Below are 26,778 nucleotides of genomic sequence, written 5' to 3'. Positions count from 1 at the left end.
GGGCATTTTGAAGCGATTTAATAAAAGGAATGTGGACTCCGGGGGATGGGTGGTCACGTGGTAAAGTTGGGAAATACGTTTTAAAAGGAAAAGAAATAAAGTTTAAAAAGTTGGCTGCTTTTGAAAGCGTATGGTAATTAACGTCTCTTTTCTTTATCCGCTTTTTTTTTTGTTTTTTTTCCCCTGGTACGTCGGATGCGCTCGAGTCCGGTAAGAGAGCGCGCACGCACTCCTCGTGGGGACAGAGAGAAAGAGAGATAGAGGGGGAGAGAGAGAGAGAGACGTGTGATTTCTCTTTGTACTGAATGAAGAGTTGAGGCCGGCTCTGCTTCTTCTGCCGTCTCTTTTTATATAAGCGGAGTTTGCATGCTGTAAATAGCCCAGTAAGCCGGTTAGCCTTTACGTTTCTCCGTGGCCGTCGGTCCCCTTTGTGTGGTGGAAGCGAGCAGCCGCTGCGAATGTCCCTTTGAGCGATTTTTGACAACAAAAGCATCAGGTCCATCGTCCGTCCTTCTTCTTTTTCGGGGGATTTTTTTCCAAGTCACAAATTCACCAGCCGGGATTTTTCGTTGCGGAAAAGCGACGAGCCGCACGTCCACAGACCGTTTTCTGCCTTCTTTCTGTCGCTCACTTCACACTTCTGTAGCTCCGGGGGCATTTTTTCTCTTTCCCAAACCAGGCGACAATGGCAGCTGTAACAAGCCCGGAGACGAGCCCCCAACCCCGGGTATATTTCCAGACACCGGCCGGTACCACGGAGGAGCCGGAGACACCAGTTCGGAAGCAGGGACGCGTTACCGTCAAATATGACCGCAAAGAGCTGAGGAAGAGACTGAACCTGGAGGAGTGGATTATCGACCAGCTAACGGACCTCTACGACTGTGAGGTAAAGACCCCAAACAATAACCGGCCTCCAAACCGATCGAAGGTATCGATTAGGCGGCTCTGTTAAGTAATAGGGCTCCGCGGTGTAGCGTAACGGGGGGAAGTCTGTGTGTCTGTCTAATCCAAAGGCAAACTGTTGATAAAGAAACATTAACGGGCCCTTTGTCGGTGCTTTTGGCCTAGCTCCGCTTGTTCTATAGCCCAGAGTATCACGGACACATGTGGATCAGTATGTAAAATAAGGAAGAGCCTCACAGATTAATGTCATACATTTATTAAATCAGCCATGTGGGCAAACTTCATGTTCTCACCCACATGTAGGGCTATAAGTAGCACATGCACTTTTATAGCCTCGTCGCGAAATCGACGGCCGCTGCTCTTTGTTCTGATTGGCTGAAGCGGATTTAAAGCACACCTGTGAATTAATTTAATCCGCTATTAATGTCCGACCGGAAGTAGCGCCAATTCTCCTATTTCATGCCTTTGGTGTGAAATAAACCGTGTAGCTGCTTTTTGGGGACAGTTTTACTTTGAATAAATAAAAGCCACCAGTTTATAAGAATAAAACAGAGGGAAAACTTATTTTTGACCAGCAGTCTCTGGTTTTTATCCACCCAATTTTATTGTCATTCAGACAATAAAGTTTATTTTGTCCTACAACTTTTTAAGTAAGGCAAAACGAGTTTGATCAGGCACAAATAGTGATGGTAAACCAGAGACAGATGAGATGAAAATGTCTGGTTGGTCAAATATCCCATCATGGAGGACCATTTTAATGATTTCCCTGGCCTTAGCGATGCCTGAGTGTAACCATGTATATATCAAACCTGCGGTCATGGTGTCACATGGAGAGTTATAATGTAACTTGCCGGCAGCTGTGGTGTAGCTCTTGGCGGCAGTAGTTGGTAAGCTCATGTCAACTCACTGAGCTGGCATTGACCCACATTCTATTCCTGGCGTGAGGAAAACAGGGACTTAACAGGTTTGCAGAATTCCTAGTAGTAGCTAGCAAGAGGATGGGTAAGAGGTGTAGTAGGCGGATTCAGAAGTTCCCTTCCAGACTTTTTTAAACCAGGAAAACTGGTTCTTTTTATAGTTTGTATTACTGAAGCTTCTCCACCATTGCATAATGTCGCTGTAATGGTTGTTTAGCCATTAAGACTCAAGTGAGCGAAAGGCATCTGGCTGTTTACAACTGGAAGCCAAAAATCCATTCTTCTGGGAATACATGACTCTAAATAGATATTATACTAAGCCCCAGTTAACCATGAAGATAAATGCACTCAGGGAAAGCCATAAATAGACGAGTCTGTTATTCATTTGATGTCAGAAAACCAGATAGTCCAGCACACCTTTGTTTCCACTACATTATCTCATCCTGTTAACAGAGGATCTCTCATGATGCACACTGTGGCCGGGATATCCTGACACTACAAAGTTACCAAAGCCCGCTGAGGTGATTAACGGACCTAGACGGGATTTTAAAATCAATTTGCTTTGATTGTCTGCCAATAACGGATTAATATGTTATGTGTAGTCATCGCAGAGTCCAAAAAGTCTGAACAAATGAGCTCAGGGGTAAAGCTTTTCAGCACTTTGGTCTAGTGTTACTTTTATAATTAAAACAAAGTGGTTTTTGTGGCTTAGAATCGCCTTAATTTTTAATCCATTATTTGGCCACTATTACGTGGATCACTGCGACCGATACCCAGACAGTCTGTTCAAAGTTAGTAACACCTATTTGTCTTTCTGTGATTCACTCCTTCATTCGCTTATCCCAGTCCATCTTTCATCCCCTAATCCGCTCAGTCATGCATGTTTTAATGCCCTGATGATTCACAGTTAGTCTGCTTTTCAGCTGTAAGTGGGGTCCAAAAAAATACACAAATGGATGCACACTGACTTTATCTGTTGTTGTTCATAGTAAAACCTGAGCTCGGTGGAGATTTATTACGCTCAGGTCACAGGCAGATCGTGTTACAGTCACTTAAATGGGACATAAATGATTTAGTTCACATTTCTGGACGCACATCCATCGTTCGTCTCTAATGACGATGCTTATTTTTGGCTTTCATCCACTGAATTCCTCTCTTTTCATTGTCCTAATCGAGTCCCTGTCTAGGCTGTTAGACAACAAAGAGATTAATTTACAGTCGGTTCACTGATGGAAACACATTGGGCTCATTTAGATGGGTAGATGTGAAGCACGTGCTGCTAAGCAGTGTAACTGGAGAGGCAGCTTTAGCCGGTCAGGGAGCAGAGCGGACACGGGGAGAACCCTCTTCACTGACAAAGGCAGAGAGCATGCTTGGGATTTTCTTCTTTTACCCTAACCTCGCTGTGCCTCCTATTTCCTATAATCCGCATTTTGCCTTTCACCCATCATTATGTCCTATCAATCAACCTCCCCTCTCCTCCTCCTCCTCTTTATTTATGCCCATTTCGACTTTTAATAAAACAGCGTGGAGTTTGTTCAGCAGGGAATTCATTATGAGCTATTTTCCCATTAACATAATCCCTTTAAACATGCTACAAGCAATCAGCCAGTCATTGCTGCCAGCCAGTCTGTCAGATATTCATCCAGCCGCTTAGTCAGCCTATCAGTTAAAGTTGCTATGGGTAATAGAGAGGAGCTGAGCCTTAGTATGATTCCATGGCAACAAGCCTTGTTAAATGTTTATGTTGGTTAACCACACTGTGGAAAAAGGGGCGCCCGTTTAGTCAAATTAAATCCTGTATGAAGAAAAGTCTGTGTTTTTCATTCTTGCATGATATTCACAGCCGATGTTAATGTGGCATTTGCTTTGCCCAAGAAGTACTCCCTGGTTTTGTTACCCAATAGCGCAGTCCCTCCCAAACATGGCTACTAATACACATTTTTGCATTTGCAAGCGGCTACAGAAAAAGACTGTGACGTCATCTGTTTTACTCAGACTGAAGCTATAAGGACAGCAGTCACACATCTTTACTTTCTTTAATTGAAAATGAAATGATGAAACAAGTGACTATTTCCCCGCCAGTGAGGTTATAAATTAACCACATGATTCAGTGTTTGGGGATTTTTGCTTGACAAAACTTTTGACTGTTTGCTGTTGATTACTAGACTAGGAAGAGACGCCAGTATGTGGCCAACGTCTCTGGGAGGTGTGGCATATGCTAATGTTACGCTGCTCAGCTTTCGCTTTAAGACGCTTGTATTTTATAGGCACGCGCAGCCTTCCAAAGGCAGGACCATCTGTTTGATACTAGTTTGATTTGCAGCTGTTTTTGACGTTGATCTTTTATTACGCATGTTCTGGATGTTGTGTTCGCTTAGTTGTAATGAGCCCCAGTTGCATTTTGTGTGGTTATCTTCAATTATCTCCTGCCTTCTTCTCCAGGTCGCTTTTAGAAAAGACATTTTTAATCTCAAGGAGATTCCCAAGATAAATAAATGATGATATAGAAAAATAGTTACATTATCAGCTTTTACATGTGCTACTTTGACAGCAGTCACCTGTTTTTACTGTAACTGCCGAGCTATAAATATGTGTTGCTAAGAAATTTCCTCAGTAATATTTAAACCTTCATACATGCTTACCAATGGAGCAGTTAACATTTGCTAATATTGCCTGGCCACCTATGAAAAGCAGATTAATAAAATGTCGAAGGGGTTAGGGTTACTTTGTAAACATTTCAGCTTTATTGTTACTTTTTCTGTAACAATAAACTGGGAAAAAATGGAGCTAATTGGTCCGCCAATGATTGATAGCACACGCCGGTGGTGATGCTATGGTCTGCCAGTAAAAGACACCAATTGCAGTTTCTTTAATGATGATAATAATAATAAATAAAATTCACATCTGGTTTATTTGTAGTCGATTTAAATTTAACCAGCTAGTTTCATGGTTGATTAGCAAATGTTTGAAGAGGAAACATGGCTGTCTTTTCCACTTGTGCTTTACTGCAAAATTTTCATCTAATTCCTAATAAAATAAAAATATTATGGACGAACGTGTGCACGTCCTTAACACTTATTAGAGAGCAGTGGACTATATTAATGTCAGTGACACTGGTTGATCGTTGTAGCATCAATATATGCCTCAACCCACCTAAAACAACTATGGAGTGATGTGTGTTGGTGCGTGGAGTACTGAAAAAAGCTACCTAGGCCCAAAACAAGACAGAACTTGAAATAATTCAATGTTTTGTAATCAGACAAACGTAGAACAGAGCACTGAAAGTGCATTAAAGTTAGAAGAGAAATATCAACAGTCGGGTAAGACTAATGGTTAAAGAAGTTTGGCTAACATTAACTGAAACACAACAATTTAAAGCATCATGCAGGTTAAAGTCAGTTAAACTTCTCTGGATAATATCAGATTCAGTTGATAAAGCGGACCTAGAGGCCATGTGGTGAGGGCTATGATGGTATGTCCAAAGCGGGGGAAAGGGTGGCAACAGCTGCAACAGTGCCTCCAAATCCCATAACACCCCCGTCACACAGTTTATATTTTAAACTGTGGCAGTCTGAAAGTACAAACCCTTCACTGGTAGTAAAAGTTAGGGTGTCGAGGAGTGTTTCTTCAAACGTTGGTGGTTTTAAACATGGTCTACACTTTCTCAGTTGTTACCGAGTCTTCACTCTATTAATGGCTTTGTGTATATAGTGCTAAGTGAGTTTGAGCGTACTCCGGGGAAAAGAAAAGAGTGGGAACACCAAGAAGGTCCACAGCCCCGCTTTTAGTAAAATAATCAAATTTCACTCCAGCTTTGCTATCATTTCCATGGTAACTGGCCTGTTAACATTTTATTTGTCAATAAAGACTCATTTTCTCTCCTTTTGCGGCGTTATCCCTTTAAATCACAGCGTGGCTGACCAGTCGTTACATGGTTAACACTGGAGCGAGTGGGCGGACCAACCCCCAAACTGCAGGGTCCTACGTGGCTGGCCACACAGATACAAACACACACTCACACACACACACAAATACAGATGGGACTACTAGCGGGAACAGAGGCAGGATTGGTGAGCAGGAATGCAATAAACGGGGGAAGAGAAGGGGAAAAAAGTAGAGGGGATGGCAAACGGAGAAGGAAAATGTAGTAGGAGTGGGCAGGGAAGCTGGAGAATGAGAAAGTGCTTTTGGAACATGTATCCACTGCTACTGCATGATGTATACACTGACAAAAAGCAATGGTTTGTAGTCTCACTGCAGTTTAGATGGGTTTGTCAGGCACTAAAACAGCAGTGCCTGCAGTCACTCCAAATTAAAAGTGCTGGGAAGCAGGAAATGAGTTTATGTAAGTCCTAAGGTAATGCTTATGAATCAGAGAGGAGGGTTCTGAGTTTTTATATTCTGCTTTTATGTTTATTATTGCTTATACTGCACAGCCCAGGGCCACATTTATCACTTCTATCAAGTGATGCGAGCGAGTGGAGCATACACACCCTGGTTTTAGTTTGTCGCTTGTAAGCCTATTAGCTGACTACCAGTCAACCTGCTCAGTCCTTAAATCTGACTATATCAGATGAAAATAATTTTGAAGTCATGCTCGAGCATGCAGTTTTTCTAGCTCAGTCTGATGAAATGTAACATTAGGCAATTTTAGGCAGATTTGCCTCTGCTTGCAAACAACATGTAGATTATGTGTTGTGGTGCACGCTAGAAAAAGAGCGCATCCCTTTAATTAAAAGGGATGCATGCAAAAAATATTAAAGTGTTCCAGTTCCATGCGTTCAAGGTAATGACTCTGTGTAAACTGTAAAGCGAAAATACTCGGAAATAAACAAGTCACATGTGACTCTCTTCACGTAAAAGTGAACAACAAAAAAGGAAATGCTACCAGCTGACACTTAACTCACCACAATAGTTTCAGTTCTTCCTGTTTCCCTTTTTCTTTAAATAGGTAAAGTCAAAGTTGAAATGCATTTACATGAAAAGAAATCGCACTTTCTGAAATACAGGAATCACTGGTGTTTGTGTGCCCTTCAAAATAAAAGTACCTCTAAAATTTTAATATAGATGTACAGACATTTAAATAACCTCGTGCTTTATTGAGCACAGAAATTGTATATATTGTAACACAAATACATATTATTAGCTATATTTTCTTTGTTTATTATTTCCTTATTTTGTTAGCTAATTTTCACTTTGAGCGTGTTGTGGTCTCGAACGTGAAAAAAAGTGAGAAGTGAAGGTTGGAGTTAGTTCCAGAAATACACAAAAAAGTGTGTGTGTATGCCCGTGCGTGCGCCTGTGTGTGTGTGTGTGTCTGCAGGAGAACACTTGTCAGGGAAAGCCAACCTCTTTTATAGCTTTTCCAGTCACGGATTAATTCGGCCTCTTTGACTGACTTCCGACTGTAAAAGGAAACGCACTCGTGCACACAAACACACCCAAAGAGTAGCATCAAACATTTTCTTACACTGTTAACTTGTAAGGTTTGAATACCAATCAGCATTACCCTGTTTCACTCTGTGCAAGAGAGTGACTACAAAGAGTGGTTGTTACACAGCATGAATGAAAGACTCCACTGTGTCATTGTGCCCACTCTCCCACACCAGTGCTCACGTGCACACACATCTGCACAGAGACGGACATACACACATCTACTTATACGTCACACCTGGTTCTACATGTTGAGGAGACTCTGCTTTTCCTAGCGGATATGAGGTGAGTCAGCGTGTGCCGTAGCCTGACCCACTGACTGACTCTGTGGATGTTTTTAAAACGGCAAAGGAACAAATCAGCAGAGTTGGAGAGGTGGAAGAATGCAAAGAATATTGTGAGTGAGGGAGATTAAACGTGTGTTTTGGTTAGTGGGTGAGTAAGGTCGGAAGGAAGTTGAGAAAACCGAACGAGGCGTGGATGAAGGAGGAGAGGAATGGAGGGAAAAGAACAAGGGATGTGAGTCATTTAGAGGAATGTTTATATGTTGTCACAGGAAGTGTGAGACAAACAGTGTGTGGAAAAAAATAACCAGATTACTTACCACTTTCCCTTTGAAGAAAAAAACCCTGTTTATCTCAGTTTCTCAACAAATTGGGTCTTATAAGAATTGTGTGTGTGTGTGTGTGTGTGTGTGTGTAATACTCTGACTGTATTTGTGTAATAGATGTAAAGTATAGTTTTTGTTATGAAGAATGTCCTTTGAATGTTATCTGCTTGTCTTCTCAGTGTCTCTGAGGTTCAGGTGAGAGTTGAGTTATCACAGTTAACTCAGACAGGACTGCAACAACAGTGTGACTAAGAAATCTAAATACTGTTGAAGTTACAGCGACTTTAGTGCCCGCGCTTCTAAGCGACATCTTTTTTTCTTCAGCGCTCACGTAGCCATCGTTGTTCCCCCAACTAAGAGAACTATTATGTGTGTTTCCAGTTCAGTATTTTTGTTCTTGTGGGATTTTACAGTTCAAAATCATCTTGAATTATCTCATACTGAGCCTTGATGCAGTTCCTGTGTTCAGCCACTGTGCGAAACGAGCTGTTTCGGCTCCCTTCCCCCTCCCTCTGAACTTTCTTATGATTTGTGACACTTGCCAACAGAAGGTTTGAACAGCATGTAGGTGGAGCACTTGGGATGACCATATTAGATATGTATGCTCTCACTGACATCATCCAGAGAAAAGAGGAGAAAAAACTGTCTAAAATGCAGTGATTAGAGTAGCCTAAACTTTTGGATCGCAGGGATTATTTGCACATGCCTCATTTCTTAAAACTTTGGCCATGTTTAAACTGTATTAGGGTAAATATGAAGGATGGCGGGGAAGCACAGTAGCTCCCTTTTAGATACAAACTTCAAAGAATATCTTTACCATGTAATTTAATCAGTATGCCAAAGATTTCTAAGCATCTTGTTAGCACATGTCAGCTAGAGTAGCCTCTGCATACTGACTAACACCTCTTCAACATTTAAACCCTTAAGCATAGGTAATATAGGTTGGATTTTACCAACCAGTTGCTTGTTTATTGTCGTGAAACAACATAAAAAGATGTAAGATCGTTTTCCATGAACGTCTTTGTGCTATACAAGTGATTGTGTTTCAGATTGTATTTAATAGGCATATCTAAATAGGCTACTCAAGCAGTTAACGTCTTAATAATGAAGCACACGTTGACTTTCCTGCACTTTATTTTAAATGATCTCCAGTGTGCAGTATCAGACACTTTGCTCCTATTGGTCCTTACTAAACTGCTGCTTGCACTTATAGCCTCTTAAGTCTGTAGCTGTTTTGTGAAAGCTCTTGCACCCTTGAGGAGGCTTTTTTTTTAAAGTGAGCATAATGGTGATGGTGCACAGACCTCTGTTATTGCTGTATGTGGCTCCAGAGTGTTGTTTTTACAATAGTGCCTTTTTATTTTTTTGCGGGAGTGATGTGCGTTTATTGGCCTCCGCGCTGAAACTGTATTAAAACAATGGCACAACCAAGACACTGCTCTAACATTTAACAGCAGGGGCTGGGCCTGGCATTGGATGATTTGTTTGGAGCCAGGATCCTCATGAGGTTTCTCCGTGCACAGGTTGAGTGAGGTAACGCAGATCCACTCAGGAGGGTTTTTTAATCCCGGGAGGTGCGTTAGAGCAGACGCCTTTTGAGCTGTTGTTCGGCAGCGCAGAAGAAGCTTTATTATTCACCGTCGCTGACGGTGTATGTGCATAATGTGCATGCACGTGCCTGTTTCATGCCAGTATCCGACTGTGCAGGAGCGCTTCATGTGTGAGGCTTGGGCTTGTGGTTGCACCGTGTCGACATTACCTGACACCTCCTGACCTGTTGTCAGTCTCAGGCAGGCGGCTAGTGATTTCTGCCAAGGTCAGACCGCAGGTGTCGTCCTGACTTCCTCTGTGATGTCACCGCTGTGAAACTCGAACACTTGCGATAATCTGGAGGACAGGTCTGTGACGAGATGGGCTCTGGTTCGGATGTCTTTGGGAACGAATGAAGCAAAGATGTGCGCTCGGATCGACAGACAGGGAAAACAGAGAGATGGTGTTATCAGTCATTTCTGTTACATTATTATTACATAATGGCAAAATTCAGATGCACATATTGGTGTTTCTATAGTATATTACCTTAGTGTGTGCTTTTTGTTGGAGTTTGCTTCAGCAGGAAGGAACAACAGACCATATTTGGTCAGTGTGTTTACAAGTTGCTTATTAACCAGGAAGGGAGACGGCCATATTTGGTTGGATTCCTTTGATGCTCATAGATCATTATTCAGTGCTCACCTGTTTAGGTTACTCATTCTAACACCTGACATGCAACAACAGTTAAAAGTAGTAGAAGAACAAATACATGTAGTGACTTATAGTTGCAGTTATGGGCACCTGTCTGTGACATTATTAAACCCAGAATAGAAACAAGCTCCTTTTGAGGCGACAGAGTAAAAGTTTGCTTGGTTGACGTTGCTTTCTGTACGTTCTGAAACTGATATGGTCAGAGTAACACAATCTTGACGTGACAATCTGGAGACAAACATTGTGTGTTTCACTCGGTAAGCAAAAGCGTCTTTCAAGCTGCTGACTAAAGGGCATCAGGCTGTGCAGCGGACAGTCAGAGCGACAGCTTTGGCGTCTGCCTCTTACTCATTCTTTCCTCTGTTTCATCTTAGTGCGTCTCTGGTTATTACAGTCACTCAGGATGCAGCGAGAGGTCACAGAGTTGTACAGTAAGACGTCCTTGTTAAGTAAGACAAAAGTGGAGATACAGCGATACAGCTCCTAGTTTTTGCAGTTTCAGTCTGTTTGTTTTTGGTTCTGCTGCAATAATCTGTTGGAATCGCCTGCGTTGTGAGTTTTTCTCCTGTATCTGATTGAATATGGAAATGAACCAAAGCATTAGCTGATTAGATTACCCACTCTGTTGGCAGCGTTTGAGAGGTCAGAGACTCTGATGACTGATCTGCATAAAAGAATAATAATGTTCCGCAGCTCACTTTGATATCCATATGGATTATATCTCAATATTGGGGCAATGAATCGAGAGGCTTTGCAGATAAACACAGCAGCTCGTGAGCAAAAGTGAATTAAAACTGTAGAAGAGGGGTGGATATTTAAACTGGACCTCCGTGACTTTGAAGTGTACTCATTGTGCTACAAACTAAAACAAAAAAAAGAACAAGTTACTCAGTGAATGACATGGCAAATGAGCAAGTAAATTCAAAGCCCTTTAGTTTTGTTAGTAGTACTTGCCAACAGTGACATAATGATAATCTGCTGTAATCCTTGTTTGTATGCATTCTTATTTTAATCTGCGCATAATCTCCTCTTTTAGTCCCGTCGTTGTGGTAGTGACTCTTTCGCCTGGTTGAAGAGTTGTGTGTATTTTTGTTTGACACTTGTACGCACACACAGAGCAGGGACTCTCCTAGTATCCATGGGTTTATACGGGACCGTGCTCAGTGCAGCAGAGAGGTGGGCACTTGAGAGTTTTCGGTTCCCTTACTTCTGATGAGGGATTTAGTAATTAGTCAAAGCTGAAGAGGAGAGATGGATGATCTTTGTGTGTTGTGACAGAGAGAAGCTGCGTGAAAATTGCATTTGAAAGTTGAAAGGTTATTTATGAACTTCCTGTCATTCCCAAACTGTCAGCTTTCTCATATTTTCTTTTTTTTATTTCTACCTAGCTGACAGATTAAGCTTAAATTTGCATAATTTTTTAACACCGCAAGTAACACTTCCCTCTTGATAGTAATGCTGATTTGACAGTTGGTCAATCAGCCTCTTTTGCATGCTATCGTTAACATTATACTGCCTAACCAGAGTCCGTGCACTGCACTTACTGTGATGTTTTCTATTTTTAGGCAACGTTAATGTTTCTGTAGCTTTAGATATAACGACGGTAACACAAAGCAGTCACGGGCAACCTACTGTGACAGCACTGAGTCATGTGTTACTCTGCGATTCCTGCTCCTATATCGAAAAGGCACTTAAACACTTGATGTATTAGTGTGAGCAGATTCATGAATCCACAGGTTAAATCACTCCTGATGCACTGCGTTAAGCAGATGAGCATTGATGTAATTATTTGGGTGGGTTTTTTTATGTTATTATAAAAGAGGTTTGATTTGTAAGGCAGTAGATCTAAACAGCAGTGACAAACTGTGCCCTCGTGTAGTCGTTAGAAAGGGTTACACGGCAGCATAGTTACCAATACAAGTCTACCCGGGGCTGGTTGTGACCCCGAGGGTCCAGCAGACTGTCTCCCTGGAAAAACCGCAACACAGACGTGTTCAGTCAACACACAGAAACCACTGAACCGTTTCAGTCAGGCCAAACAAGCTGACGGGGGAATCATTCAACCGAACAGCGATCAGACATGACTATGGGCAGCTTTTGGGGGGTCAGGTTTGGATGACCTTCTGCACATTCACTGTACAAATAGATTTTTTTTTTTGGTGTGTGTGCGTGGGTGTTTAGTCTAAAATGAGAGCTTTACAGTTGAACCAAAGGTTGGCTGGGTGTTAGTTTTGACACGCTATCACAATCCGCTTGTCAAATTATGATAGTGGACAAAAATACAGATTAGTTTGCAGGCATGTTACAAGCGACGATATACAGGAAAATATTCCTTATGTGAAAGCTAAATGGTACGATCCACGTTTTATAGCCATTCCCTTCCCGCTCTTTATTCCATACTACAGTATCTGTCTGTCTTTCTGTTAATGCGACCTCTGTTACCTAATTGCAGTTACAGTGAATACTGCTGTGCCGAAGTCCTAATTATAGCGATGAATGTTTCTTGGCTTCATGTGAGGATTTGTTCTGTGCACTCGGAGCCCGTTTGGTTTGGCTTCCTCCTGCAAAAAAAATCTGAAACAACCCACACAGCACCGGGACTCACATTAGCATGCCCACATCTCTACCACCAGACTCTGGAGGCTCTGCTTCTTTTTACTTTGCATGACAGATCCATTTGCATTTTATCTGTAGTGAGATAGCAGGAAAAGGCTGACAGGGCTGCAGAGTTAAAGCAGATGGAGGCGCTGGTAGTGCGTGCTAAATGAGGGCTGCGTGTTGTTTTTAGAGTTTTTATAGAACAGTATCATTAAGAAGCTACATGTGTCCTTGCTTCCTAGAGATGCATGCAGCGAAGCGTTAAAGTTTTGTTTTTTTTGTTTTTTTTACATTTATTCTCTTTGTGATACTGTCCTTTATCGGGAGGAGGAAACTGCACTTCCCTGTTTGCAAACTTCTACACGGGGCGAGGAAGAGCAAAGCAAACCCGACTGATGAAATAATATAATCTAGTCTGTGTCCTGGCAGGCTGGGTTATAAACAGGCTTCAGTTGATCTGTGCTGCCTGCAGCTCTTTCTTTCTGCTTTTCATATGATTCAAAACAGGACATCATTTTCTTCCTGAGAGGAAGTACATCCAACTGATTAGACCCGCAATAGAGATGAAAATCAGGCACGCACGGGAAAGTGCACAATAACACACACTTTCGAGATCTTAGGCTGGGTTAAGTATTTTGCATCGATTAGGGACTGCTGTGGTTTATAGTTCAGGAGTCATGTGTGAGGCCACACATTCATTACAACAGCTACTCACTACTTAAATTAAGTGGACAGACACAAACAGACTTGTGTTTGTGAGTTTGCCCTCTTTAAAGTCTAAGGCAGGGGTGCTCAATACGTCGATCGCAAAGGTAGTATTGGTAGATCGCATGGCATTAAAAAAATAGATGCCAGCCTATCATCCATCCCGTCACTTGATTGATACAGGGAAGCCAGTCAGATGACATCAGATTTTTTTTCTGACGCTTAGGTCGCTGCGCATGCGCAAACAGCGGCGCGAAGTGTAGTAAAACTGACAAGCTAGTCAGCGAGTTAACTCCAATTTTTAGCTCTCGGTTTTTTCTCTTAAACCTGGCCGTCAGCAGCTACTGTCCGGACTATGCATCCCTGGCTGATTCAATTCAGTGCAAGTCATCAGAGTAAACTCAGGTAATGACAAAAAATTTACATAGTTAATTGTGTTGTGAAATATTGGATATTGCGGTTATGCATGTATATACATTGTAGATATAAAGAATCCTCAATATATTTATAAATAAGTATATGTTTTGGATTTTTGTAGTGGGTAGATCATTTTGACTTGGTCATTTTATAAGTAGCTCACATGCGGAAAAAGTGTGAGCACCCCTGGTCTAAGGGATACCCAGCATAGAAACTTCCAACAGATATCTCTACACCTTCCCTTCCCCCAATATCTCCCAAGGTCACATGCTGAAACAGGAAGTGGTTGGCTGCCTTTGTGGTAAAGAAGAGACCCTCAGATGGAAAGCTCTGTGTGTTTTTTGGTACAAGAGCGGCGATCCTAAAAAGGAAGTTGACTATAGTACTGTTCAGAATCAGAATCAGAATCAGAAAGGGGTTTATTGCCAAATGTTGAGCAGGTTTACAACATTAGGAAATTGCTGCGGTGCTTCAGTGCAAACATACTGTCATAGATTGCGATTAAATGGACATGAAAAAATAAAAGGAATAAGAATTAAAAGTGCTACGTAGAAAGATATGTGCATGAGATATACATGAGATATATACATGAGATAAGAATTAAGAGTGCTCCGTAGAAGGATATATGCATGAGATATACATGAGATATATACATGAGAATAAGAATTAAAAGTGCTGCGTAGAAAGATATATACATGAGTGCAGGTGGTGATCAGTGCCAAACATGGAATGATGCAGTGACACAGCGTAGGGTCATGTGTTAGTGGTGGGAACAGTCATATGGTTATTGTTCATGAGTCCGACAGCAGAGGGGAAGAAACTGTTCTTATGGCGAGAGGTTCTGGTGTGAATGGACCGGAGCCTCCTGCCTGAGGGGAGCAGGTCAAACAGACTGTGTCCAGGGTGAGAAGGGTCAGCTTCTCACCCTGGACCCTGAGATCCGAGCTGCACGCCGCAGTGTCCTGGAGGTGTACAGGTCCTGCAGAGATGGGAGTCTGCAGCCAATCACCTTCTCAGCAGAGTGCACAACACGCTGCAGTCTCTGTTTGTCCCTGATAGTGGCTCCAGCGTACCACACGGTGATGGAGGAGGTGAGGATGGACTCGATGATTGCAGTGTAGAACTGCATCATCGTCCGTGTTGGCAGGTTGAATTTCTTCAGCTGCCTCAGGAAGTACATCCTCTGCTGGGCTTTCTTGATGACGGAGGTGATGGTGGGCTCCCACTTCAGGTCCTGGGTGATGGTGGTACCCAGGAAGCGGAATGAGTCCACAGAGGTGATGGGGGTGTCAGTCAGGATGATGGGGGGGAGTGGGGCTGTGTGCTTCCTGAAGTCCACAATAATCTCCACTGTCTTCTGGGCATTCAGCACCAGGTTGTTGTGGCTGCACCAGGACACCAGACGTTCAACCTCCCTCCTGTAGGCAGACTCATCCCCGTCAGAGATGAGCCCAATAACGGTGGTGTCATCTGCAAACTTGATTAGCTTGACAGACTGGTGGGTGGAGGTGCAGCAGTTGGTGTACAGGGAGAAGAGCAGAGGAGAAAGAACACAGCCCTGAGGGGAGCCGGTGCTGATGGTCCGGGAGTCCGAGACATTCTTTCCCAGCCTCACATGCTGCTTCCTGTCCGTCAGGAAGTCAGTGATCCACCGGCAGATGGGATCAGGCACATTGATCTGGGAAAGCTTGCCTCGGAGATGGTCTGGAAGGATGGTGTTGAAGGCAGAGCTGAAGTCCACAAACAGGATCCTGGCGTAGGTTCCTGGGGAGTCCAGATGCTGCAGGATGAAGTGTAGGGCCATGTTGATGGCGTCGTCTACAGACCTGTTGGCTCTGTATGCAAACTGCAGGGGGTCCAGGAGGGGGGCCGTGAGGGTCTTGAGATGGGAGAGAACCAGGCGCTCAAATGACTTCATGACCACAGATGTCAGAGCCACAGGTCTGTAGTCATTTAGTCCAGTGATCCTAGGTTTCTTGGGGACAGGGATTATGGTAGAGGACTTGAAGCAGGCAGGCACATGACATGCCTGCAGTGAGGAGTTGAAAATGCCAGAAAACACTGGGGCCAGCTCGTTTGCACAGTGTCTGAGGGTGGCAGGAGACACACCGTCTGGGCCGGGAGCTTTTCGAGCATTCAGACTCTTAAACTGCTTCCTCACATCTGCTTCATGAATATGAAGAGTTGTGGTGGGAGGAGGTGGTGTAAAATCCTCTTTTGTGTGGGGTGAGGAGGGGGGTGTTGTAGGTAAGCAGTTTGAAGGTGGTGATGGCTCTATGGAGGGGGGAGAGGTGGGGGAATGAGTGTCCAAATTGTTTCTATTGTTGGGGCCGTTGGAGGTGTGAAGGCTGCCTGATGGCTCGTCAAAACAGCAGTAAAAGTCGTTAAGGGTGTTGGCTAAGAGCAAGTCATCAGTGGAGTGGGGGGTTTTAGGCTTGTAGTTGGTGATATTCCTAAAACCTTTCCACACAGAGGCCGAGTCATTCTCTGAGATCTGCTGCTGCATCTTCTCAGAGTGCTGATGTTTAGCAATGTCCACTTCTTTAGTGAACCTGTACTTGGCCTCTTTGTAGCAGTCCCTGTCTCCGCTTCTGAACGCCTTTCTCTTTTCCAGCCACAGCTTTTTGAGTTTAGGGGTGAACCAGGGTTTGTCATTGTTATAACTCACCCTGGTGTGTTCTTGTTATTGTTAGACCTGGAGATTCCTGATAAGCAACCATAAGGGTGAGACAGACTCAGATAGTAGGGAGATGGAAAGCAGCAGGCGATGACTGACACAATGCATCCCTAACCACCCCACCCACCCCTCAGTACACCCTCGCTGACCTCTTGTTGACTCCCTCCTCTCTCTTTCTCTCATAAGTGGTTTCATGCCCACAGCAAGATGGCCCGAATGCTACGAACTGGCCAATTACAAACGCGCCAAGGGTGACTCTCTCTGTGTGAGAGCAGGGCAGAGCGGTGATACCAACTCGAGGGGAAGGGCATCAAAGGAGACGTAAAGATAAACAGACGGCGGGAGAGAGTAAGGCAGGAAGCAGGTTGAAGCCCAGAGTTTTTCCGCTCTTCAGATCCTGGCCTCATCCTGTCTGCGTGCGTCTGTTTGTAGTAATCAGATGACCCTAGACAAAATTACCAGATCGGTCACAAGGGTGTCATGAATTACCACCTCAAGACAGCTTCCAGGCAACTTTTTAGCTTGCTTGTTTTCTCTTCTTTTGTAAGTAAGGCTGTACTAACGCCGGTTGCGGCCTTGTTTCTGAATAGGCCAGTTAGTCATGTTGCAATGGCCAGATCGACACACTGGAATTATCCGCATTTACTTCCCCATTATCTGCCAGGATAACCTTAAATTCTCCACATGACGATTTGTCATTTCCCAGGAACCTAATGTTATGCTCTGGGAGCAAAGAGTGTTTTTATCCCTAGTTTCTGTGTTATACTTTCTGTGTTTGATATTCGTTAGACCCCAGTTCTATTGCATATCCTTCCTTGCTTAATCCTGCAGTGTTTGTTTTACACACACGCCCGCACATGCATACAATATGAGAGTTTGAAGTTGTACTCACCAGTGCATGTGTGGTGCTCTGTGAGCTGTGGTTGCCTGGCAAACCCACTTCCGTAGATCCACAGTTAAATATAATTTAGTAATTAAGCTTCAGTCATTATCCATAACAATGATGGTGTCGAACAATACCGGGTTTCAGCCATTTTACTCCTAGCGCTTCACAATAGACTAAAAGACAAAAGATGACATCACCCATTGTTTTGTGAACTTGCATTTTAAGGCTTGAAGTTTAGCATTGTGGCTGCCACCATTTATTTTTATTGAAGCTAAAAGTGGATCAGCTAATGCTTAAAAGAGTGGCTAGAAAAGGGCATCCATATAATCGACAGTCTTCTATTAACATATAGATACAGTAACCAGAACTAGACCATAGACCTTCAACTACCTGCCATTTAAAGCAACCGCACCCCCAATAATGCAGAACTGGAAGCCTTAATGTGTAATAAACTGGTGAATCATAAAAGCATTCACCTCCTGTGGTTTTATTGTTAGAGGTGGGAAGCATCAGACACCACATGATACAATATTATCACAAAACTTCAATCACAATCCAATATTATTGTGACTTTTAGTATTTTGCATATGCTGAGTATTACAAAAACTTATTACAATTTAGCACAGTTGGTATCTGTTTTCTCCAATGAAATAAAGTTATCTCACTTTTTTTTTTTTTTTTTTGTGCATAATGAGATTGTCAAACATACCAACAAACCTGCCACGAATGTTCCCGTAAGACAGTCACGCTATCAGAGAGCAGCTGAATGGGATCAAGTTGACAATTAAACACAGTCTGTTTCTGATAATAGAGCAATTACTGTGATAAATAATTGAAAATATCATACCTGTTGCTGTTTACATAGAGAGAAATTTACATTTAACAGAAATTCGGGTTTAGCCATTACATGTATGCTCAGCAATCTTCCTGTTCTGTAGGAATATAACAGTAATAATGCTCCTGGCTGTAAAACATTTGCACGTCGGATTCAGTAAAAGCACCTTGCACATCATATCCCACCTATATTTTGCATTTTTTGGCTTTTCAAGCCCAGAGTTTCTGCTTCATCTTGCCCAGTTGATCCTTATTAACTAAAGCTGCTCCGTTAGCAGTGCAGATCTGAGGGTATGGATACCATCTCCTCTCATCTGTGACAACCAAAACACACAGTAGCAGTGAAAGCATTTCAGCGGCCGTGCTCTCATCGCCAACACGAGTGCCTGGAACTCATCACTGTCAGCATTCACACACACGTTTTATACCTGTGTCACCATGCCAAGTCAGGGTAATAGTTTTAATGGAGTGCCACTCTCTTAATGCAAATATACAGTGCGATTTAGTCTGATTTATTACCTTGTGATGGATGCATAAAGTGTGCGTTTGCCAGACAGGTCGCAAAGAAACTGCAGCGGGTGTCATTGTTTACTGCCACGCGGCCTACTTTTCCTACTTCTTCCCTTCCCTCCTTCCTCCATCCCAGCCTCTGTTTTCAACTTCCTTTTTCCGTCTGTCTCTCTTTCCCGTATCATACGCGGCCAAAAACATTGTTTGTGTGTTTTGTAGCAGAATGGGCTGTTGGCCATCCCCGGTTATTTTTATCCTGGTTTGTTACTGAGGCACTAGAAGAGCAAAAGTGGCTGTCTGTTCTGCCTACGTCTTTACATTTTCAGTGATACATAATCACTCTGTCTTCTTTGTTGTTGTTTCTTTCCGCTCTCAGTTTGCCCACATCCTATCAAAGGAATCAGTTACTTTATGCATGAAGTTGTCAAACAAGCCCGTGATAAACATCTACACCGACGTGAAGCTTTCCACGTCGATAAGACATCGACTAGCATCTGCCTTTGCTGCCGTGTCATTATTTCACCCGCTGTATTTCCAGTAGCAATGACGGGCCTTTTTGTTGTTATAATACAAGGACACTGACCCACTTGTAGGTCGTGTTTATGCGAGTGTGCGTGGTACGTTTTTTTTCCAGTGAGGTAGCCTCATACTGTCACATCTCATTGCGTTGTGAAGGAAGCCTCCAGACGATCTGCGTCTCTCTCGTTTCACCTCGTGGGACTCATATTCGCGAGCTTGTCAGGAAGAGTGTAATTAAGTTTCAAGAACCACATGTTTGCGGTGTTTTCCCCAGTGATGCTGGTGATATGGGTGGCAAGTAGGGGTGTGGCTAAAGGGAGGTCTAGGGTAGCACAGCCCTACTACAGTATATGATGTTAAAGGAAATAAATTGAAAGCTATTTTTACGTTTTGAAAACTGGACCCCCCTCATTTGCCTCAAAGTGGTCCAAGCCTGCCGTTTCCTAACTCCATTTCCACCAGTTGCCCACTATAGTGTCATGGGGCAGTACCTGTCTATGTTTCTCAGGTGGATTTTTATTCTGAAATATTTTTTGACTTCCTCTTTAAAAATATCCTGGAAACATCGCTTGTTGAGTTATGTTGCTGTTGCGTGTTAGTTGTACATCGTATCCAGTGTTGGGAAGGTTACTATTAAAATGTATTCCATTACAGAATACATGCCCTAAAATGTATTCTGTAACGTATTCCGTTACGTTACTCAATGACAGTAACGTATTCTGAATACTTTGGATTACTTAATATATTATCATGCTTTTTACAACAACGTGAATGTACTATTGCTGTGTGATTTATTACTATTACTGAAGGTCCGCAACTCCGAACTGTAGTAAAGGGACCTCTGACTGATACGGCGGGGTCCCTGTCGGCTTGTAGCCAAAAAATAGCTTTACTTTGTTGTGTGGGTCAACTTTTCTTGCGAGAGACAGAGAGAGGCGTTGAAAGGCTGCTTAATGTTTCGGAGGAAAACACGAACACGGTGTACAGTCGAGTCTTAATAGCTTACTTACAACTGGGCTCGTCAGGCACTCTTCTTGGCTGCAGTGGTTATTATTATATTTACATGCTTCCAGCTCCCGTTTTTCCTCGATGACAACTCGTACCTTTCCACTCCCCTTTTTCTCCCTCCTCGCGCTCACAGACCCATAACGTGTATGACAGTCCATTCTCCCTGCAACACGGACTACACTGCCCATGATGCAACATTCTTTAGAGCTATGCTTGTAGCATTCTGCCTGTTAGCTTAGCACAACAACAAGGAAAAGGCGCTCTCTCACCCAGGAAACACACAGCCGCAGAGAGAGAGCGTGTCGCCCTGTAACCATGGCAACCATAACGCTGCCGCCTGGAATAACAGCACGTAGCTGTCAAACAAAACAGTCCTGACCCGCGACAAAATGAAACAGGAAAGTACCGCAGTGTAATCCATTTATTTCAACAAAGTAACTGTATTCTGAATACCACCTTTTTAAACGGTAACTGTAACGGAATACAGTTACTCATATTTTGTATTTTAAATACGTAACGGCGGTACATGTATTCCGTTACTCCCCAACACTGATCGTATCCGAGTGTATGAACCTGTAGGAGACTTTGGAACAACATGTTAGAGCTGCAGGTACCCACGAGTATTGATGCTCTTCTGAAGGCTCGTCAGAATAAAGCAGGCCCTCCTTCCTTTACCTGCACTCTTCTCTGCTCTGCTTTGTTTATAAACCTTCAGTGCTTGTCAATATCTTGTAATCAGCTTTTATTCCACTCCACATCTTCTGCAGCCAGCAGTAAAAAAACAAAAACCTCCAGACTAGTTCAGTAAGTCAGTCTGGAGGATTGTTTTGGAAATCCTCCCTCGTGATTCCCCGCTTTCTTTGTGTCTCCTCTCAGAAGCCTGTCTTCCGGCGTTTTTCAACATCTCCCTCACTCCTTCTCTCTCCCTCCTCGGCTTCTCTCTTTCAGTCTGCTCCACTCAGCTGCTCCCTCGTCTCGATATGCTCCTTAACCTCTTACCTTCCTTCCTCTCGGCGTTCCCTCCCCCCCTCCCCTCTCAGATTTAACAGCGTCTGTTAAATCTTTTTCCATTAAGCCGTATGAAACATTTATGCTTTTCTCCACCTCGTCCTTTACGCTCACCTCACGAGTGTCTCACACAGATACAGAGTTAACAAAAAGGGAGGAAAAGAAAAGACTCATTTAGAAGCACATGGGGGCCACATGTTGTGCAGATCAGTCTTTGTGTCAGACCTTTGTGCGTGTGTGTGTGTGTGTGTGTCTGTCTGCACTGGTGCTTGCAGGATATCTGCATGCTGGTCTGTGTGTCAGTGTGTGTGCGGTTGTGTTGCTCTGCTGACAGTAAGTCTAGCTGTCACCTACAGTCTCTATCTCACACACACAGACTGCCCCAAATTAAATCCTTATACAGCCCCTTTTTATACACACACACACACACACACACACACACACACACACACACACACACACGCACTTCAGCTCAGACTTATTAATGCCCTTCCTATAATTCTTTAATCCGTGTGTGCAAGGTGTGTGCGGGACGTTGAGCCATTTTCACTGCCAAAAGAAAACCTACCGCTTTGTTAATGTGCCCACACAGCATGTTTTGCCTGTCCATGTGTGGTTGTGAGTCTGACTGACTTGTGTGTGTTTTGTGTGACGGGATAAGGGGCAGTCAGGCAGGTGCAGAGACAGCTGGTGTGGGCAACTCTAACCGAGGGGGAGGACGAGAGCGAGGGAGAGATTCCTAGAGAACGACATGAATATAGGGGCAGCAATTGAGCTGCAAAAGAGCTCGGGGGGGGGGGGCACAGAGTGTTTGTACGAGTGTGCGTGCCTGTGTTCTTGTCGCCAGCGGTGAAGAGCTTGGCTGGAGCACACTGAGCCAGTGTGTGCGAGCGAGGCAGATGGAGAGACGGGGACTAATAAAGCTTTTTAATAGTGCGACAGATTAATCGGAAGAAAGAATTGATTGGATAAGGAGAAACTGAGACGAAGATTAACTCGCCGTGAACTGCTTTCTTTATCCTGAAGACTAATTCGACGTTAGGTGTGAGCCTGATGAAGCTGGGCGATGACTGATTGGCTTATATTAGGTGTATAAATGTGTATTTTAATTTATGTGTTACTTTACTTTAAAGTACAAGTATTCTAAATGTGAATGCAGTTGTAAAAATTCCCGATTCAAAGGAGCAGATTTCCCACTTTCAACTGGTTTTTACATGAATACAACATGGGTGGCCATCAGCAGTTAGCACCCTAGCTTTCAGTAATGAGCTGTCTGTAAATAGTAATTATTCTAAAATAAATGTTTCCAGTTTTGCACAACAGATTTGAAGGAGGACTCTTTAAAGACCTGTTAGAAACAGGAACTCGTCTGGATCCTGTGTCTGTAACTGTCTTTCTTCTCAGGTGTTAGCTTTAGGACATGCACCTGTTCTTACTCGATCTCAAACATCCAAGCTATAGATGGATGGATAGCTTTGTTTTGCCCACGTAAACCTGAGAAATGATGGGAAATGAGCTAGCTCGGCCCTCTCCACAGACAATAAAACACTGCAGCGCCTCGCCTTTGTGAATCTTGACACAGTGGACACATGAGATGCCACCTCCTCCTCGCTGTGTTTTTGCTAAACTGAGCTAAATAGCTGGTAGACGAGCACCCCTGTCTCCTCGTGTAACTCGTGGGATGAAAGCCAACTACAAACGTCAGTCCATTCATTTTAATAATTTTGTGTGGCAAAAAGTAAAATACCTTCGCACTGGTGCTTCTAGCCCCCAAACGGTATCATTGCTCTCTGTGTAACAGCAACTAAGCACAGCTTTTAACCAGATTATTAATTCTTTTATTTTTTTAGTTTTCCAACCTTGAAAATAAACTATTTTTTCATTCAAGAAGATTTAAAAAAAAAATGAAACCTGTCTGTGCTGTTTTTCTTCTCTCTTTGTCTCTCTCTGCCATGTGCTTTGGGCTGATGGAAGCACGCCGCCCTCTAGTGTCCACAGCCGGACACTCATCAATAACTGTACCACGTCATACAGAGAGAGAAATGCTTACGCTTGCTGGTCTATTTGCAGACAACCACATAATATAAACACAGGCACTAAGAATAGACAGGATGAGGATTTCTTTCCATGTGTTCGTGGAAAGAGGTTCTCTAGCATTTTTATAAGGAAGCCTGGTGGATGTTTGGTCTCTGATGGTGCTCTGCTTCTCTCCTTCTTTTGTTACATGTGCTATAGGAAGAGGCCATCCCTGAGCTGGAGATAGATGTGGATGAACTGCTCGACATGCCCAGTGATGTTGAACGGGCAGCCAGGGTCAAGGTAGGACACACGTGCGCACCTGTTTCAGAGCATGAAAGATGGCTGCAAACAGCAGTTATTTCATCCTGTTTTTCCCTGTTTTGTAGGATTTGCTGGTTGACTGTTTTAAACCTACTGAGGTAAAACACAGTCCTTCTTCACTCCCCTGCTCATAAACTCCCTCTGCCTCTTCAAGTGAACGTTTCTGATGTGCATATTTGTCATTCTGAGTCCCCGCATGTGTTTCTGTCCTTGCCCTCTCCCCGTAGGACTTCGTCTCAGAGCTGCTCGACAAGATCCGAGGGATGCAGAAGCTCTCCACGCCTCAGAAGAAATGATGGCATCCTTCCTCCCTCCATCCGACATATTCCCCTCCACCTCAGCCCTCACCTCTCGTCTTCCTACCACAGCTCACGCTATTTTTTTTAAAATCTTTTTTGTCTGTTTTCTTCCATTAAAGTTCATGAAATGTTGCAACTTGTTTCTGCTTCTAGTTAGACCCTCTCTTGTTGTTGCCTGGATCCAGCCCCATATGTCGCTTTTCTCTTTTGTTGTCATGTTGTTGGACTTTCTTCATAAAAACCATCAGCCAAGAAGGGGAGAAAAAAGACAAATTAAAGAGTGAATTAATTCAAAAGCGACTCATTGGTCTTAATCCAGGCATTCTCCTTCCTCCTCTTTTCCTACTCCTACCCCTCTCTCCACCTTTTTTTTTCTTTTTTTGGCTCTGCTACCCGTTCCCATCCAGCTCTACTTCCTCCCCACCCACCCCTACACCATCTTCCATCTGTCTGAGGAGGAAGAGGAGACGAGTCCCCTAATTACTGCGAGCAGAGTGACCGAGATCGAGAAGAAGAACGAGAGAGCGCAGATGCCAAAAAGACAGCGGAAGGGTGAACGAGGAGGAGGGTTAGAGGAAGGAAGAAGCCAATCAACTCGCTTCTGTCTCACCAATCTTTACGTTGCTGTTTTTGAGGGTTTTAAAGTTGACCCAGCCGCCCATTATAATTCTTTCCATACTTCCCGGTTCAATTTGAGGGCTTCACTTTAGTTTTTTTAAATTAACTCTTTCGGGGATCAGTACAGTCTTTTGCTAGTTATCCCCCTCAATCAGAGGCATTGCTGCAGTGGTGCATTTAGAGACTGTCGTTTTTTTGTGCGTGTGTGCGCATGTGTGTTTGTGTGTTTGAGAAGTCTGCACTATGTCATTTTGAGGGGAAGAAAAATCGGAACCACAAAGAATAATTTATAGTGTATCTTTAGCACGGCAAAGAGGGGAAATTTGAAGCCTGGAAAGGGTCACTGGCTTGTTTTTGGTGGTCACGGGCTTAAAAACACTGATCCTTTGGAAGCAAGTTCTCTTTAGGCTGGATGTCAAAGTAGAAAGTTTCTTTTTCCTCAAATGCGTAGAACAGTCACGAGAGGCTCCTCAGAAGCCGCTGCACATACAAACGTATGTCTGTGTCGCTAAATGCTACGTGTGTGTTGCTACATAATGTACAGCAACATTTGTCATAGGAGTGTTTTTGGGCCTGTATATTCTGCTGTTCTGTATGACAGATTAGATTTTTAGTATAGGACTGGTTCCTGTTTCGTTTGGGGGTTGGGGGGGGGGGTTCTGTTTTTGTTTCCTGGATGCATTTTTTTGTCACACGGACACACACTGACAGTCCAACAAGGGGTCCCAAAACAAAGCTGCCTTTTTTTAAATCACTGCCCCTAACCCTTCCATCTCATTCTCACAATTTCTCCTTTTTTCTAAAACATTAGACTAAACCATTATACTTTTTTGAGGGGGGGCGTTCAGAGCAGCCACATCTCTGACATTTGTCCTCTGCCTGACATGCCAGTGGAATCACCGCTAACATTGCTCAAATCAAAGCATGCATTTTCCTTTCTCTGTCACACACACGCACACAGCTTCTCGGGGCGGAGGAAGCGGAAACGCATCGGCAAACACAGCTGCCTCTAGCACAGATGTGCACACACACAAACACCAGGCACAGTCAGAGAGAGAGGGAGACGAGGCCATAGTCCACCGCTGCCCCCCTCCATCCTCCCGGTGCAGCTACCAATCCTCTCAGAGAATAAGCCATCTGTTTCTGATCCTGGGCCAATCAGATCAGAGACCGAAGCCCATTGGTTAACAAGAGAAGCAGCGAGATTTCGCTGTGGTTCCTGTGACCGATTGCTAACACCTGCAGTGACAGCAGACCTTCGCTGTCTGCCTCTTTCTCTGGTAGAGCCAAAAGGCACATGTGTACACACATCCCCCACTTTTCTCTTTTGCCTTCCCTCATCCCATCATCCCACAGTCACCCTTCTCTCCTCCCTCCCTTTTTCCTTTCTTTTTCATTTTTTGTTTTTTTATAAAGAGATGTTGCCTTAGGTATTATTTATGTTACACAAACCAAATAAACAGGAGACATTTTTCTTTTAAAGGGTAATGCAAGCTGCTGCCATGTGTGAGCAGACCTGCAGTGTGTGGGGAAAAATCTTGAATCTTCTGTTGGTCCTTATATACTCTTTCTTCTTTTTCTGGAAAACAAACTGAGATTCTGTTTTTTGATTTGTTGTTTTTTTTAAAGAAGTGAGTGTTTAATACTTAGGCCTTGATACAGTGATTTTTGTTTAGGTAAAAGATGTTCTTTGCATTTACCATTTGAATACTGCTCTGTTTCTATCGTGATCATGACACTTCTTGACACCCGGCCTTGGATTAACACGTAGTTGAACAAAAAGAAAAAAATCCACTCAGATGCATTTTGGTGCGATTGCTTTTGCCTTCCCTGCTGGGACATTTTTGATCGGTCAGATTTTACCAGGCAAGTCCAATCAGTAGTTGAAATTTGAGTGGATTTTCATTGCTAAATCCAGGTTTGGATTATTATACCTTCGTAGACTGTTATTGACAAGTCTGTTTTGTGTTTTTTTTTTACTGTTGGGGAAAATTGCAAAAAACAATATATATACTGATTATTTTCATTGAGGCTAAATACAAGAGCTAAACCATGCCATTTGGAGGAGTGGTGTTCTTTAGATTTTTTTTTTTTTTTTAAGACTGATTAGACCAACAAACCAACCAACAAATGTAGCAATATCAACAACAGGTCTTGTTTTTGTCCAATTTTGTTACACTTTTATGCAACTTTAATAAAAACATGTAAAATGGACATTTTTCTCTGTGTGGTATTTTATTATAGTACTTGGT

General features: G+C 43.3%; 1 protein-coding gene across 1 annotated transcript; it reads left to right on the top strand.

Moving 5' to 3' along the window:
* Positions 1–293: 293 nt before the first annotated feature.
* Positions 294–26,636, top strand: ppp1r14bb (protein phosphatase 1, regulatory (inhibitor) subunit 14Bb). The gene is made up of 4 exons (XM_085351006.1): positions 294–886; positions 23,505–23,588; positions 23,675–23,707; positions 23,837–26,636. Exons 1-4 carry the CDS (start codon positions 686–688, stop codon positions 23,903–23,905), a joined length of 387 nt encoding a protein of 128 aa, XP_085207132.1. The 5' UTR covers positions 294–685; the 3' UTR covers positions 23,906–26,636.
* Positions 26,637–26,778: the final 142 nt, after the last annotated feature.

Source organism: Diplotaxodon limnothrissa, linkage group LG3 (assembly GCF_057381915.1).
Source record: "Diplotaxodon limnothrissa isolate DT_005_m linkage group LG3, D_limnothrissa_male_GT1.1, whole genome shotgun sequence".
Classification (NCBI taxonomy): domain Eukaryota; kingdom Metazoa; phylum Chordata; class Actinopteri; order Cichliformes; family Cichlidae; genus Diplotaxodon; species Diplotaxodon limnothrissa.
Note: the sequence above shows the minus strand (reverse complement) of the source record. Positions and strands in the feature narration are given on the sequence as shown.